The following is a 17,915-nucleotide window of genomic DNA, read 5'->3' as shown; positions in this document are numbered from 1 at the left end:
CATTCCACACAGGAATATTAAGTATTTTTATCAAACAGAAGTTATACCAAGCTATGAAAATACAGCTTAATTGGTGTCTGTGCCTTCCGCTCTTAGTGGGGGATGAAGACAAACAGCTGATTGTAGTAAAGTGTGATAAATGTTACGATGAGGAAGAGCCATGAGCACACAAAAGTCAAGCCCTGACCCATGCTCAGTTGACCTTGTGCTTGTCTTTTTAGTACTTTCTGCAGTTGTTATTAAGTGGTCACGTGTATAGTTATTTATGTCTTTCTCTCCAGCTGGATGCAAAGCCTTTTAAGCGCAAGGACTATATCTGTTTTGTTCACACCAGCACCTTGTGGAGTCCTGTATTTCTCAAATATTGATGGAAAAAATGAAAGCTGGGCACAGCTTATGGAGAAAGTGCTATTTGAGTAGAAACTGAAAGATGAATAATAGCTAGGCAGGCAAAAGAAGGAGGTTGTCAGGGAAGAATGTACCAGGTGGAGGGAAGAGGTCTTTTCCCTACTGTCCTGGAGGTAAGAAAGACATTGTTCATTGGGTAAAGGAAGTACTGGACTTCTGTCTAACCCTCAATTTCCTCATCTTTCTTTTTTTTTCTTTTATATTTGGCTTTTATTTATTTATTTATTTATTTATTTTAAATACGAAATTGATTGTTTAATTGGTTTCCATACAACACCCAATGCTTATCCCAACAGGTGCCCTCCTCAGTACCCATCACCCACCCTTCCCCCCTCCCATCCCCCAAACAAAATTTCCTCATATTTCAAGAAGAACAAAAATGATGCCTAGCTCCGAGTTGTAATGAATTAAATGAAATTAATTTAGAGAGTAAATAATTGAATAAACTGTAAAATGGCATAAAGGTAGAAAAAGTCGTTCTTATCAGGGTAGAGAATTTGGTTCTTGAAATTAAAAAACAGGATTTGGAGGATAATTTCTCTAATTTATGTGGAATCTGGGTTTATTACTCTGAATTGTCTCTCATGCTTTAGAAGAAAAATGTCTTTAACTGGTACTCAGTAAGAAGGGCAGCTAATATTTTATTCTTAAAACTTCCCCAAATCATTTCATTTATATTTTCTTGGCAGTGCTCCTATCTAGGTAAGGTCTTAAACTTTGTACCCACTCACTAGGAGAAATCAGCACAGGTCAGATCATCATGTTCAGTTCTGAGCATTGTGATTTAACAGGAATACTAAAGAACTAAAATTGGTACAGAAGAACATTGTGAGTATGGTGAAAGACCTAGAAGCTGTGTCTAATGGGGACTGATTGAAGGAAGAGGAACGTTGAGCCTGAAGGAAAATAAAAGTAAGAGGAACACAGGAGATTCAATATTTGTCCCAATTTGTCATTCCCGTTATAGAATTACGCATCCACATCCTTGCATGGCCTGTCGTGGCCAGGATGTACTTCTCTGCGCTTGAGGTTACACGCAGTAATGTGACTTGAGTTGGTTAATTAGTGGATGTAAGGTAAGTCAGAGGCCAAAAAAGCACTTTATGGTTGGGCCTGCCTCTTTGGACTCTGGTCATGTGCCATGAGAACGTGTCCCGCATAGACTTGCATGCAGCTGTAGCAGCCTGTAGCAGTGCTGCCCGGCTGAGCCCAACCTGAATCAGCCAGAGCACAGTCAGTGAGACCTTTAGACCAATGAACATGACTCTTATAACCCAGTGAGTTTCCTTTTTTTCGTATAATATTTTAAGTATAATCCTTATAATGTGTCAGTTTGTTACATGTTTAGACTTTTATTATTTTTGTTAATGTTTGTTTATTTTTGAGAGAGAGAGAGAGCGCGTGAACAGGGGAGGAGCAGAGAGAGGTAGACACAAATCTGAAGCAGTCTCCAGGCTCCGAGCTGTCAGCACAGAGCCCGATGTGGGGCTCAAACTCATAAACTGTGAGATCATGACCTGCGCTGAAGTCGGACGCTTAACCAACTCAGCCACCCAGATCCCCCAGGTGTTTAGACTTTTAAATGAAAGCTCTTTGTAAGCAACATTATCTCAAATGACTGTCTTACCAATTACAAAGTGGTAGACTAATAGATTAACATCTATTAATGATACAGAGAAAGTTTTTAACAATGGAGATTAATCTGCAATTCCTACTCTTTTCTGAATGTATTAGAATCTTAATTTCTTAGAATAAATTATCAGAGCTAACTGCCAGTGCTTATGATGCAGTAATATGTCATCAGTGTTGTCATCACATACATTTTTTCGTTATGTTTTCATTATATCAGTAGCATAATAGTCTTTCCTTCAAGCTGTCCATGTAACAGAGAATGGGAAACTCTACTGTTGGAATGTCCTTGGCTTGTTAGAGACTAGCAGCTTGTGATACGTTATCATGGATGCAGAGCACCGACAGCCGTCTTTAGGCAGTATGCAAACAAGGACCTCAGGAGGCTGCTTCACAGTTTGGCTGAAAGAACGACGCAGGCTGTGGCTCTAAGACTTGGTGGCTCTTTCAGATATGTTCCAGGCTACTTTCTGAGACACTGATGTCTTTTCTGTCACATGGCTGAGTGGCTGGCCCCTGCTGACCCCTATGCAGCTCAGGCAGTCTACTGGCTTCTGCTGCTCATTTTTCTTCAGGCCATGTTTCTTCTTCTTTACATGTGAACAAGTCCTTATTTTCTTCATCCACTACTGCCTTTAATTTTTGGTGTTTTTGTGTTTAGTTTCTTTTTCTTCCTAGAGAAATTCCCAGAGAATTTTTTCATAGCAATGATGAGCAGGATATTACTCTGCAGATGACTTGCGCTGGATAAAAGTAACATTTTTGGAATATCATCTGACATAGTATCTTTTTTTCCTTCAGTCCCATAGGAACATATATTTTTTCCACTACCTCACTATTTACAAGTTTGAAAGGGGGGGAAAAAACCCACCCTGTTTCCAGCTTTATTGACCAGTCTGGCCTTTCTCAGTCACCTCAGTGTGATCCTGTGAGCTCCGTTGCTGTGTTGGGAGCATGTTCTGGGAGTCCTGACATTTGCTGATCTGTTCTGTGCCTACTTCTCGTCACCAAGGATGCTCTTCACTGCTGGGATCAGTGGTGCCAGTTTGCTCCCCTGCCTCTCCATGGTTCTTCTAAAGAGAACTAGAATGTTCACATCAGGGCCGCTGCATTGCATCATTTCTGGGGAAATCATTCATATTGTAATATGTTTCACTGGTGTACTCTGTGGTTTTCCTCAGTACTCTGAGTGCTATTACTGGAGCAAGTCTTAGCCAAATTTCCTGGAACCAGACTTTTTGTATTTTATGCATAAATGTTTAGAAATCTTTGTGGTTCTTTTTTAAGGAACTAATCAACCTTGAGGTTTATTTTAAGGGATAGATCTATTTGATTTTATCAGCTTTTTCATTATTCGCAGTTCTTCACCAAAGAAGATATATTTTATTTCATCAAAATATCAAAAAATATTTTGATATACAAAGATTTTGATTTACAAAGGTTTACTCAAATATTAACTTTGAATATTTACTTGAATATTTTTTTCAATTTTTTAATGTTTTTTATTTTAGAGAGAGAGAGAGTGAGCAAGTGTGAGTGGGCAGGTACAGAGAGGGAGAGGGAGACACAGAATCTGAAACAGGCTCCAGGCTCTGAGCTGTCAGCACAGACCCTGATACGGGGCTTGAACTCGGAAATGGCGAGATCATGACCTGAACCAAAGTCAGATGCTTAGACTGAGCCACCCAGGTGCCCCTTTACTTGAATATATCAATCTTGAGATTGAATTCCCAGTTTCAGATGTTGATTTTCCATCTTTGGGGGATTTTTTTCTTCTTACATTGAATGGAACAATGATTTGAAAATCTGACTTCTCATCAGTAATTCTGGAGGACAGAAAACAGTGCAACAACATCTTTAAAGTGATGTTCTTAAGAAGTCTTCCTCATTTCAATTGATGCCCTTCCATCCTTCCTCTTGCTCAGGCAAAAACCTTGGCACAATTCCTTTCTTGGCACAATTTTTCCTTTTTTCTTATAACTCACATCCAGTCCAGCTACACATCTTACCTCCAACTTTCATTTAAATCTCCATCCAAGTTCTTTTGGCCAACTACACATCTTATCTCCAACTTTCATTTAAATATCCATCCAAGTTCTTTTGTGCTTAGTTTTGCTTTATATATAGCATTAGGAACGAACGGTTTGAGAGCTGGTTTGAAGCAAACACTTAAAGGTAAATCTTGGGATGCCTAAGTGGCTCAGTCAGTTAAGCGTCTGACTCTTGATTTATGCTCAGGTCATGACCTCATGGTTTGTGAGCTCAAACCCTATGTTGGGCTCTGCGCTGACAGTGTGGAGCCTGCTTGGGATTCTGTCTCATTCTCTGCCCTTTCCCTGCTTGCTCACTCTCTGTCTCTCTCAAAATAAATAAATACATAAACAAACAAACAAACAATTAAAAAAAAAAAAAAAGGTAAATCTGATGATGCTGAAACTATTCCAGGCCAGAGACAAACATGGAAAGGCCCTAGTTAATGTCGTAAAGCCAACACAGCATTAATACAAAGCAGTAGAATCCGGAGAACCTACACTCCCGGCCCACTGCCAGAGGATGGGTTTCCCATTAGGGAGTTGTACCGTAGGTTCCCATGAACACTGCCTTAGGCCACGCATGCTCCCAGTGGCAGCTGTAGCCAATAACTTTTGGCATAGTTATCCAGCATTTTTGTGACAATAGCTGAGTAATAGAGTTTCAGTTTTTTTTAAGTGTGCTACATATGGGAAATAAAAGAGTTGACTCATTTTTCTTCAAAAAGCCTTCCTAAGATCAACAAGCAGCATTTGGAGCAGAGTTTCTCAATGGCACTATTGACATTTGGGCTCAAATAATTCTTCGTTAGCGGGAGATGGAGGGCTGTCTTGTGTATTGTAGGGTGTTCAACAGCATCCCTGGCCTCTGTCTACTAAATGCCAAAAGTACCCCATCCTCAGTCGTGGCACCCAAAAATGTCTACAGATATTGACAAATGCTCTCTGGGGGCAAAATTGCCTCACTTGTGAATCACTGAGTTAGAAGGCAGATTTGGGTTCATTTGGAGAAGAAACTTTCCCACCGTGACTGCTTTAATGAAGTAAGCTTCTAGACTGGATTTGAAGTGGACCCTGTGGGATTTACTTTTTCATTGCACAGAGATTAGTTCATAAAACGTCTAAGAAGTTTCCCAATGCTGACTCCCCACTCTGATGAACTAATCTGGAGAGGATTTCATCATTTTTTAACATTTGTTAGGGAGACTTTAAACAAAATCATATCTTTGACAGTCTGTTCAGTTCATGAGAATATTTCAGAAGCATTTTCGTAAATATGAAATGATAAATGCTGTTTAAACACCAGTAGTTAATTCAGATTGCTTTCAGGACATCTCTTTTATGATCTGTTTGGTATTAAGGGATAGTACTACCCCTTTCTTTTTGCTATGTAATATAAGATAGTTTTCAATATGTCTTTTTTAAATCTTGGAGAATGTTATTTGATCAGCAATGTGTATATTTCTATATTATAATAATTAGGTCACAGGAATGTCATGTTTTTTAAAGCTAAATTTTAAGTTAAATCACTTTTACAGGAAAAGCATTTTCAAAAATATTTAGTTCTGTGGCTTGACTTCTACTTTGGCTAGGTCAATGGAGATCGCTCAAGAATCCAGAGAGTTTCTGTAACCAAGAGGGATGGAGAACAGTCCCTCACTTCACAGAACCTTGACACCCCAGACTCTTTTCTTACTTAGAGAAGGAAGCCAGAAGCTCATTAGTAACTACATTCTGTCTCTAGGCAGTTGAGGCTAACCCCTGGCTTTGCTAAGTCCTCCTCTGCATGTTGCTGCCACCACCCAGCAGCAGCCTTTGGCTCTCTCTGGCATAGTTGGAGATACTCTGAAGTTGTCGAGTGAAGCCAGATGATAGCAGTGTCTGTGCTGGTAGGATCTAGTATTAGAATCAGTCGCTATTTTAAGCTGCTATCTTTGCAGGGACAGAAAAGTAGATACCAGGAATAAGGGAGAGAGGGACAAGCATGAAAATGAGGATATTTGTGAATCTGTGTGCTGAAACATTTAGAGTATATTCAGGAAGAACAAAAGAGCCAAATAGTAAATGTGGCGTCTTAAAGATAACACTGAAACATTTTGCTTAAAAATGGGTTAGATTAAAACATTCTTTACCAAGGGAATTTGACTTAAAAGATATTTGGAAGAGGAAGTCCATTATCAAACTAGCAGCTACAGTTTCACAAACAGATGTACAAAATTTGTTAGAATGTTAATCAGGTTTCTGATTAATGTTCCAAAACACTAGAAATTATAGAACTTCCTTTTATCAGTCTGTATTATAAAGAAGTTGTGAAATTTATATGATTAAGTTAGAGAAGTTTTTTTTTCTATTTTTAAGAATATTAGAACAAAGCACACTTAGGGTTAGATTCACTGAAGGAATTGTTGAATTTTATAGTTAGGAACATGAAATGAGAAAGTTTTACTAACGAAAAGATAATATCCTAGAATAGCAAATCCTCTAGTTGGAATTCTGTTTACTAGAGACAAGTATCAACATAGTATGTATGTACCTCTAGCTACATGTACATGGCAGGATACTCAGGTCTCCATTTCTCTTGGACCTCTAACCAGTTGCAGAGGGAATAAACAATGAATCGCAGTATTCTAAAGAGCACATTGTAATAGGAAAGGCTTGTGATGACATGGAAGCCAGCCAGAAATTAATGCCAGCCAAGTAAATAAGCAGTCAGGTAAGAATATGCAGTGTTTTCACAAATGTCCGAGAGGTCCTCTTTGGATACTGTTAATAAAACAGGAAACTGAAAGGATGAGGCAGAGTCCCATGGGATTGTGTTTTGTGCACCGTGATAGCCCCAGTGCCTGGAACAGTGCCTGCCCATAATGGACATTGAATAAGTATGGGGAGGAAGAAGACAAATGTAAAAGTAATACCAGGTCAGAGGAAGAAATAAATGTCCAAGAGTGAAGAAGAGTGCATTTTAAAACATAGCCCAGTACCTAGGAAACTTGGATAAATGTGGTAACCGCTTGCTGCTTTGCCTCGCTTTCTTTCCCACATGACAGTACAACTCATTAAAGGCTCTGCCCTACTCATCTTTGAACCTGGAGACGATAGCAGATGGTAGTATCATTTATTGAAAAGCTGTGGTTTATATTAAAGCACTGTTCTTCCCTGGAACAGTCCTATGAGGTATTATTGGCCCCATTTCTGAAATAAAGGAAACAGAAGGGGAGGGAGGTTAAATAATCTGGCCAAAGCCATATTGTGGAGCTCGCATTCCATCTCAGGATTGTGTGACTCCTGAGCTCCTATACAGAATTTTTAGGCCAGACTATCCAGGTGCTCAGTAAATGTGTGCTCAGTGTTTTTTAAAAATGAAGATTAGGTGTCCTAAAGAATTCACCAAGGAGATGGCATCAAGCTAGATCTTAAGTAAAAGTAAGATTTGGATGTGGTGAAATGTTGCCATCATCCCAAAGGTACATATTTTAAAACTCCTCCTCTACTTTAAAGTATTTTGTCATCATTTCACTAAATGATGTCATTATATATAAAAACTTGCCTTCTAGGGGAGCCTAGATGGCTCACTTGGTTAAGCTCCCGACTTAGGCTCAGGTCGTGATCTCACAGCTTGTGGGTTCATTCCCTGCGTCAGGCTCTATGCGGACAGCTCAGAGCCTGGAGCCTACTTTGGATCTCTCACTCTCTGCCCCTCCCCCGCTCACGCTCTGTCTCTCTCCCTCTCTGTAAAGTAAACAAACATTAAAAAAAAATTAAAACTTGCCTTCTTCTAATCACAACAATTATATCCTTTTAATGTGTAACAGTTTTGTCCTTTTAATATAGTTTTTGGATGTTTTTAACTTTGTATAAATAGTGGTTGGTGTCCCACAATATACTTTTGTCCCCACTAGCATTATATTATTGAGATCATTTATATTATAGAGCATATAGTATTCCATTGTGTGAATACACCACAGTTTATCCATTCTGATAATGATGGAAATTTTTTGTTAATATAAACAATGATAGTATAAATATTCTTGTATGTGTCACTTGGTGCACATATATTAGAGTTTTCCAGGGTAGTGGTTCTCACATTTGAGCATACATCAGAACCACCTGAAGGGCTGTTTAAACACAGGTTGCAAGGCTCATTGATTCAGGAAGTCTGGGGTAAGTCCCAAGAATGTGCATTTCTAACAACGTCTCAGGTACTAATGATCTATTGATCCAAGAACTAACTGCTTCAGAGTATATATCTAACTGTGGAATTGTTGGAGTGAAATAGAGAGTACATACTTTCAATTTTACTAGGTAATGCTAGATTGTTTTCCTATCAGCAATGTGAAAGCAAATTGTCAGACTTGAATTTTTGCCAGACTGGTGGGTGTTAATGGTATCTTATTATGTGGCTGAAAGGGGAAATCGATATGCTTTTTTTTCTTCATATTAAAACTTTCAGAATAGACCCTAGAAGCAGCTTCTTGGCTCCTTCTCAAACCTCAGGCAGGTTCAGCCTACTTGCCTCCACTCCAACTTCCACACTGGCCTCCACCATGTCTATCAGGGTGACCCAGAAGTCCTACAAGGTGTCCTCCTCTGGCCCCCGGGCTTTCAGCAGCCTCTCCTTCACTCACGTGCCTGGCTCCCGCATCAGCTCTGCCCTGTCCTGCGTGGAAAGCGGCAGCAGCTTCCAGCGTGGCCTGGGCAGCAGCATGAGTGTAGTTGGGGGCTATGGCAGGCCTGGGAGTATGGGGGGCATCACGGCTGTCTCAGTGAACCAGAGCCTGCTGAGCCCTCTTAAGCTGGAGGTGGACCCCAACATCCAGGCCGTGCGCAGCCAGGGGAAGGAGCAGATCAAGACCCTCAACAACAGGTTTGCCTCCTTCATCGACAAGGTGTGGCATCTGGAGCAGCAGAACAAAATTCTGGAGACCAAGTGGAACCTCTTGCAGCAGCAGAAAACCTCTCGCAGCAACATGGACAACACGTTTGAGAGTTACATCGACAACCTTCGGCGGCAGCTGGAAACCCTAGGCCAGGAGAAGCTGAAGCTGGAGGTGGAGCTTGGCAACATGCAGGGCCTGGTGGAGGACTTCAATAAATATGAGGAGATCAAAGAATGTGCAGACATGGAGAATGAATCTGTCCTCATCAAGAAGGATGTGGACGAAGCTTACATGAACTAGGTGGAGCTGGAGTCCCGCTTGGAAGGGCTGACTGATGAGATCAACTTCTTAAGACAGTTGTATGAAGAGGAGATCCGTGAGCTGCAGTCCCAGATCTCGGACACGACTGTGGTGCTGTCCATGGGCAGCAGCCACTCCCTGGATCTGGATGGCATCATTGCCAAGGTCAAGGCCCAGTATGAGGAGATCGCCAACAGCAGCCAGGCTGAGGCTGAGACCATGTACCCGATCAAGTACGAGCAGCTGCAGACATTGGCCGGGAAGCATGGGGATGACCTCCATCGCACAAAGACGGAGATTTCCAAGATGAACCAGAACACTAACTGACACCAGGCTGAGATTGAGGGCCTGAAAAACCAGAGGGCTTCCCTGGAGGCCACCATAGCTGATACCAAGCAGCGTGGGGAGCTGGCCGTGAAGGACTCCAATGCTAAGGTGGCCGAGCTGGAGGCTGCTCTGCAGCGAGCCAAGCAGGACATGGCCCGGTAGCTGCAGGAGTACCAGGAGCTCACGAACATCAAGCTGGCCCTGGACATCACGATCACCACCTACTGCAAGCTGCTGGAGGGCGAGGAAAGCAGGCTGGAGTCTGGGATGCAGAACATGAGCATCCACACTAAGACCTCCACCGGCTACTTGGGTGGGCTGGTCTCAGCCTACAGGGGCCACATGAGCCCTGGCGTCAGCTATGCCTTCCAGTCCGGCTTCAGCTCTGGCCAGAGCTCTGCTTCCTCTGGCCATGTCAGCTCCTCCAAGGCTGTGGTGGTGAAGAAGATCGAGACCCGTGATGGGAAGCTGGTGTCCCAGTTGTCTGACGTCCTGTCCAAGCGAACAACCACTGTGGTCCCTCCCAGCCTCCCTGCTCCCGTGGCTGCCGTAGAGCCTGTGGGGGAAGGAGCCGTGCAGGGGAGCGTCGGGAATGGGAGGCCCACCTAAGCCTCACCTCAGTCCTTGGCCTACCCTTAGGGGGAGTCCACCACCCTGGGTACCCCCCTCTTGCTCATGTCCCCAGCTAAAAGCCAATTCAAGAGTTTTTCCCCAAATAAAGCCTCAGATGGCTCTGCCAATCCCCCCCTTCCCCCCCAAAAAACCTTTCAGAATATGCGGAATTGATTCATTTTAAATAATATTTTCAGGGCACAGGAAACACTCTTTTCCACAGAAAAATCTGATCAAATTCAGTTTTGGTTGCCTAAGAAGAATCTTAGATAATTGTTGTAATTTTTAATTTTTTTATTCTTCCATTGGCCTTTTTAAAAAGGAAAGAACACGGGAGAAATTCCACTTTAGTGAGACTTGTGTAAACTGAATGTACTCCGTTTAGTTGAGGATGGTGCAAAAGGCTAATTTGGAAAGAGTTGATTAGATACCACACTAGTTTTATTGCGTTCCTCAGAGATACTCCTTGAAAGCCAGGTCCAAGCTGACTTTAGGTTTAACAGGTTTAACAGGTTCACATTCTGCCTGAGAAGCTACTGCAGACCTGGCGCCTCCTTCAGAAATGTTGCTTTCCAGGGGCGCCTGGGTGGCTCAGTCGGTTGAGCATCCAACTTCGGCTGAGGTCGTGATCTTGGGGTGCGTGAGCTCAAGCCCTGCATTGGGCTCTTTGTTGACACCTCAGAGCCTGGAGCCTGCTTCGGAACCTATGACTCCCTCTCTCTCTGCCCCTCACCCTCTCACGCTCGCTCCCTCGCTCTCTCTCTGTCTCTCAAAAAATAAATATTAAAAAAAAAAAAGTGTTGCTTTCCAGTTTACTATTTGAGCAAATGTGTGTCAAAGTCCTGTTTCTGGCAGGTGTAGTTAAACTCTCAAGGTGGTGTACCGCACCCCAAGAGCCTGTTGTATCATGACCAAGTGTGACTGGGCTTTGGCATCCATGTCTGTATGACTGGACACTAATTGATAACTGTCTTTCAGCTTTCATGACGCTGGTTATCATATTGCTGCACGTGTTCTGGGGCATCATATTTTTTGATGGCTGTGAGAAGAAAAAGTGGTCTGCCCTTCTTGTAGTTCTTCTGACCCATCTGCTGGTGTCAGCCCTGGTGAGTATTGATTGTCACCATGCTCACAGTATTTTTTGGATCATAAGTCCACATATGGTAGATTCCACTCTCAATGAAATACATGCTCATGAGAAGATGAAGCTCTTTAATGAGTGAATGGTAGATAGATAGATAAATCATCTGTTCCTACAGAAAAAAGCCACTATTTGTTGGTTGATTTCTTTAAAGATTTTATTCTATGTATCTATCTTTCTTTTATGGGTATAGTCAAGCCTGAAATAGTCTTGCATTAGGCTTACATTATGTAACACATCTTAAATAAGTACCATGTTATTAGAAATCCTTTTCATATATACATTTTAATAGCCTTATATCATTACATAGAAATTATATTACAGTTTGCTTAACTGATCACATCTATTTCAAAATTTTGTTTCTTACAATGCTGTCTTGAACATCTTTGTACATGAAATTTTTTCAATATGATGTTTAGATTTCATAGAATGAAAATATGAAATTAAATGGTACAAATATTTTTAAAGCCCTTGATATAAATTGGTAAAGTCCTCTCCACAAGGATTGTACCATTTCTACTCACTCTGATAAATAACAAGGGTGCCCATTGTATTCCCTCCTCACTGAAATTATAATTATTATGCCAGTTTTCTAAATAACTAAAATTTAAAAAGAAAGCTTGACTAGCTATATTTCTTAAGAGTATTTAATGGTTTGGGTTTGACTTTCATGGTAATTTGCCATGTATTTACATCAGAATTATCCCCACCACTGCCTTGTCCAGACCCTTATCATTTCTCATCTCTTAGTATTAGAAGGGTTCTTTCTGATGGTGTCCTACCTCATGTTTCTCTCTCCTCCATCCACTTAGAATTTATATCAAGTTTTCTCATACTGGGCTCCTTGACCTCTAATGCATCTAAAATGAAGTCTTGCAGGGGTGCCTGGCTGGCTTAGTTGCTAAAGCACATGACTCTTGATCTCTGGGTCGTGAGTTCAGGCCACCAGTTATAGGCACAGAAATTACGTAAAAGATAGATAGATAGATAGATAGATAGATAGTTAAAAATGCAGTCTTATTGCTTCCCCTTCCTAAAACCTTTCAGCGGTGCAGAATACTAAAGTTAGTGTGATGGCAACTATGTGAAGCCAAATCTTCATGGAAAAAAAAGACTGGAAAGAGAAAGCATTAAAATACTAATAGTATTTATCTCTGAGTGGATTCTTTTCTTCTTTATAGTTTTTGGCATGTTCCAAATTTTCTGCAATGTACGCTTCTATAATCAGAAAAGAAAATTAAATGAAAAAACAAATGTCCTTTTCATGGATCCATTTGGCTAATTCATTCATTTGACAAATATTTACTGAGTACCTTCTATGTTCCAGGCACTGTTTTTAGGTAAACAAAACAGTTTAGTGAACAAAACAAAGATCCCTGCTTTTACAGTTTAGTGGTGAGAGAAAGGCAGCAAGCAGCAGGCATAATAAATAAGAAATTTTATCGTGATAGGTGCTATGGAAAGTAGAGCAGAGTTAAAAGGAATCCAGAGTGTGGGGAGGCAGAGGATGTCCAATTTTTTAATTAGGTGGTCAGAGTAGGCTTCGTTGTGAAGGTGACCTTTGAGCAAAGAAGTGAAGTAGATTGGTCATGCGGCTCTCTGGGGAAGAGCATCCTGGACTGCACAGCCAGTAGCAAAGTCTAAGATCAAAGAAATTGCTTGGCGTATTTTTGGAAGTGAGGGTGGCCAGAACAGAGTGAGCTAGGGTAAAGGTAATAGATATTGTCACGGAGTTGAAGGTGGGGAGGGAAGTAGAGGTTAGAAGTGAGAACCACATCTAGATAATGCAAGATGTTGACATTTACTGTCAGTGAAATGGGAGTCGTTGCAGGGTGTTAGGGCCGTGATCTGACTCACATTTTTAAAAGATCACTTGGCCGTGTTAGGAGTGAACTGTAGCAGGGAAAGATTATAGTCATCAGGAGAAGGATGGTGATAACTTGGGTGAAAAAACAGTGGATATAATGAGAAATGATCAGATTGAGGATATATTTTTGAAAGTAGAGCCAGCAGTATTTCCTTACAGATTGGGTAAGGCATGGAGTGAAAGAAGAGGAGCCAAGGATGTCTCCAAGGTTTGGGCCTGGACAATTAGAAGGATGAAGTTACCATCAGCTGGGACGGGGGAGCTTGTGAGGGTGGATCAAGGAGTTCATCTGGACACATTATAAACGTAGTAGAGGTGCCTATTGGACATCCTAGTGAAAATATCCATTAGGCAGTTGGATGAGAAAGTACGGAGTTGGGGAGAGAAATCCAGGCCAGAAATCCAAAGACTGAGCTCTGGGACGCTCCCACATTGAGACTGGGGAAAGAGAAGGTGCCAGCAAAAGAGACTGAGAAAGAGCCACTAGTGAGGTTGGAAGAAAACCAGGAGCCAGATGTCCTGGAAGCCAGATGTGTTAAGGAGAGAATGATCAGCTGTAGTAGATGCCTGTGGAATAAAACCCAGACTTCTTTGTTTGACATAAGCCTTTTAGCAGCCTTACTGGTACAGAACTTAACCTCCTGCTGCTCCCCACAGTTCACATCATATGCTCCATCTAAATTAATCCATTGTGGCTTCCCAGTAGGTGTGTCTTGTCCATGCTGTTTTATCTGCAGTGACGCGTCTCCCCCTAACCTAAGTCAGTTTGGAAAAGTACTCGTTCCATGTGAAGCCTCCCTGGAAAAGGTGCATATTCCAGACTGAGCACGATCACCGGCCCTTATTCATAGCTGTGTTATAACACTTATCCACAGATAACACTGTTTTATTTAATACAGTTATTTATTCATTTATTATTATTTTTTAAAATTTACATCCAAGTTGCATATAGTGCAATAATGATTTCAGGAGTAGAATCCAGTGATACATACAACACCCAGTGGTTGATACATACAACATCCCAGCAAGTGTCCTCCTTGATACCCCTTGCCCATGTAGCCCATCCCCCCATCCCAAACCCCTCCAGCAATCCTCAGTTCTCTGTATTTAAGAGTCTGCAGCTACTTTCGAGGGAGTGCTTTTCCTGTACTCTCACGATGTGCTGCACGCTTCTCCCCTTTCTCTGTCCTCTCTCTGCAAAAACAGCTCCCTACCCTCCACAGCCTCTCTGTCTCTCCCCCACTTCACCTCTCCGCACCATGTACCTGCCAAGTTCTGTGGTTCAAGTTATGCAGATTGTTGTGTTAATCCTCAGATCAATTTCCTAGATGTGCAAAATAATGTGGTGCTGATCTAGCTGCATTTCAGGGATGAGAGAATCTGAGAACTTGAGTGCTGTGCTGCTCTCCCATCTTGGCCTCACCATCTTATTTAATATTGTTTTTGTATATCTCTCTCCAACTAGAGTTTGATCATCAGGGATGATCTTATCTTGTCAATCTTTGTATCCTCAATCCTATAAATGTTGTAGAATATTGAATAGTTGATATTCTCTTTAATGATTAAAGAGAACCCAGGAAAACAAACTAAAATAAAAAAGAATTCGGGAAATTTGGAAGATTATCTACCAAAATTTTAATAGTAGTTATCTCTGAATAGCAGAGGGGGGAGGGGAACGGGGTAATGCTTGGTGGCTCAGTCGGTTAAACATCTGACTCTTGATACCCGCTCAGGTCTTGATCTCCTGGTTGTGAGTTTAAGCCCCCTGTGGGGCTCCATGCTAGACATGAAGCCTACTTAAGAAAAATAACACACACACAGAAACATATACAGATCAAAAGTGTACATCTTGTAACCTATGTAACTCGAACCTACATGAAGACTAAAACATCAGATCCCATGAGCCTCCTACCACGGTCCTGACTTCTAACACCATGGCTTGCCTTGCCTTTTGGTAGTTTATGTAAACAGAACTATACGGTATTTACTCTTGTGTCTGACTTCTTTCGCTTAACATTATCTTTGTGAGATTGATCTATATATATTGCTCATTTATTGCACTCTAGTATTCTACTTTGTGACTGTACTATGATTTATCCATTCTACTGCAGAAATGGTATCTCTAGTTTTTGACTTTTGTGACTAATTATAATGCTTTGAGCATTCTAGAATATATCTCTTTTGAATATATGTGTACATTTCTTTTGGATGTATGCCTAGGAGCGGAATTGCTGATCTTGGGGTGTGCATATGTCAGCTGTTCATACCACTCAGCTTTTCAGAGTCGTTGTATTGACTTACATTCCCATTAATTTGTGAGTGGCGGTTCCTCCACCTCCTCACCAATGGTTGGTATGGCACTGTCTTGTTACTGATCCCCCTGGGTATGTGGTGGTATCACATTATGGTCTTAATTAGCATTTCACTACTGATTAATGAGATTAAGCAGATCTTCATATATTTATTGGCCATTTGGATCATTCTTTTTTTTTTTTTTGAGTTGTAAGAGTTGTTTATTTTTTAAATTTTTTATATGAAATTTATTCTCAAATTGGTTTCCATACAATACCCAGTGCTCATCCCAACAGGTGCCCTCCTTAATGCCCATCACCCACTTTCCTCTCCCCTCCCACCCCCCATCAACCTTCAGTTTATTCTCAGTATTTAAGAGTGTCTTATGGTTTGCCTCCTTCCCTCTCTGTAACTTTTTAACCCTCCCTTCTCCTCCTCCCTGGTCTTCTGTTGAGTTTTTCAGGATCCAGATATGAGTGAAAACATATGGTATCTGTCTTTCTCTGCCTGACTTACTTCACTTAGCATAACATTCTCCAGTTCCATCCATGTTGCTACAAATGGCCAGATTTCAGTCATTCTCATTGCCAAGTAGTGTTCCATTATATATATAAACCACATCTTTTTTTTTTTTAATTTTTTTTTTAACGTTTATTTGTTTTTTTGAGACAGAGAGAGACAGAGCATGAACGGGGGGAGGGTCAGAGAGAGAGGGAGAGACAGAATCTGAAACGGGCTCCAGTCTCTGAGTTGTCAGCACAGAGCCCGACATGGGGCTCGAACTCACAGACCCCGAGATCATGACCTGAGCCGAAGTCGGTCGCTCAACCGACTGAGCCACCCAGGTGGCCCAAAACCACATCTTCTTTATCCATTCATCAGTTGATGGACATTTAGGCTCTTTCCATAATTTGGCTATTGTTGAAAGTGCTGCTATAAACATTGGGGTGTAAGTACCCTTATGCGTCAGCACTCCTGTATCCCTTGGGTAAATTCCTAGCAGTGCTATTGCTGCATCATAGGGTAGATCTATTTTTAATTTTTGAGGAACCTCCACACTGTTTTCCAGAGCAGCTGTACCAGTTTGCATTCTCACCAACATTGCAAGAGGGTTCCTGTTTCTCAACATCCTCGCCAGCATCTATAGTCCCCTGATTTGTTCATTTTAGCCACTCTGACTGGCATGAGGTGGTATCTCAGTGTGGTTTTGATTTGTATTTCCCTAATGAGGAGTGACGTTGAGCATCTCTTCATGTGCCTCTTGGCCATCTGGATGTCTTCTTTAGAGAAGTGTCTATTCATGTCTTCTGCCCATTTCTTCACTGGATTATTTATTTTTGGGGTGTGGAGTTTGGTGAGCTCTTTATAGATTTTGGATACTAGCGCTTTGTCTGATATGTCATTTGCAAATATCTTTCCCCATTCCATCGATTGCCTTTTAGTTTTATTGATTGTTTCCTTTTCAGTGCAGAGCTTTTTATCTTGGTGAGGTCCCAATTCATTTTTTGCTTTTAATTCCCTTGCCTTTGGAGATGTGTCAAGTAAGAAATTGCTGCAGCTGAGGTCAGAAAGGTTTTTTCCTGCTTTCTCCTCTAGGGTTTTGATGGTTTCCTGTCTCACATTCAGGTCCTTCATCTATTTTGAGTTTATTTTTGTGAATGGTGTAAGTTAGTGATCTAGTTTAATTCTTCTGCATGTTGCTGTCCAACTCTCCCAGCACCATTCGTTAAAGAGACTGTCTTTTTTCCATCGGATAATTCTGTTTTTTTGAGAGCAAGAGAAAGAACAGGCATACACACGTGAGTGGGGGAGGGGGTGAGAGAGAGAGAGAGAGAGAGAGCATGTGAGCAAGGGAGGGGCAGAGAGAGAGAGGGGGAGATAGAAAATCCCAAGCAGGCTCCATGCTGTCAGCGCAGAGCCCAACTCAGGGTTCGATCCCACAAATTGTGAGATTATGACCTGAGCTGAAATCAAGTCACACGCTCAACTGACTGAGTCACCCAGGCGCCCCTGGATAATTCTTTTGTGAAGTGCCTATTCAAATCTTTTGCCTATAAATCATTTTGATTTTTAGGAGTTCTCTTTATGTTCTCTGATAAAACGTCTTTGTCAGATGTACGTATTGTAAATAACTTCTCCTGTACTATGGTTTATCTTTATCTCCTCATACTGTTGTCTTTTTTTATAAGCAAAGTTCCTCATTCTAATGTAGTTTAATCAGTTTTTCTTTATGGTTTGCAGTTTTTGTGTTCTGTTCAATAAATACTAACCTATCTGAATTTCAAGTTTTAAAATTTGTTTATTTTACTCATTTGTGTATTCTAATTTTTTGCAACAATCACAGCTGCTTTTGTAATTGTTTAAAAGAGAAAAAAATTTAAAGAAACTAAAGAGAAATACAAAAGAGCTTAGCACCCTGTAAAATAAATTAA

General features: G+C 41.2%; 2 protein-coding genes across 5 annotated transcripts in view; both read left to right on the top strand.

The window, feature by feature from the left end:
* APH1B (aph-1 homolog B, gamma-secretase subunit) overlaps positions 1-17,915 on the top strand; it is a 77,711-nt gene that overhangs the window by 16,471 nt on the left and 43,325 nt on the right. For all 4 annotated transcript variants that reach the window (XM_027067449.2, XM_053223920.1, XM_027067448.2 and 1 more), the window contains one exon: positions 11,162-11,289. In XM_027067449.2, coding sequence (XP_026923250.1) covers positions 11,162-11,289 — 128 coding nt within the window. The remainder of the gene's footprint in view (positions 1-11,161; positions 11,290-17,915) is intronic.
* On the top strand, positions 4,092-10,947 carry LOC106986404 (keratin, type II cytoskeletal 8-like). Its single transcript, XM_053223919.1, is given in 1 exon segment — positions 4,092-10,947. A coding segment is annotated over 1 exon segment (1,719 nt). The 5' UTR covers positions 4,092-8,461; the 3' UTR covers positions 10,181-10,947.

Source organism: Acinonyx jubatus, chromosome B3 (assembly GCF_027475565.1).
Source record: "Acinonyx jubatus isolate Ajub_Pintada_27869175 chromosome B3, VMU_Ajub_asm_v1.0, whole genome shotgun sequence".
Taxonomy (NCBI): Eukaryota; Metazoa; Chordata; class Mammalia; order Carnivora; family Felidae; genus Acinonyx; species Acinonyx jubatus.
This window is presented reverse-complemented; position numbering and strand designations above follow the sequence as displayed.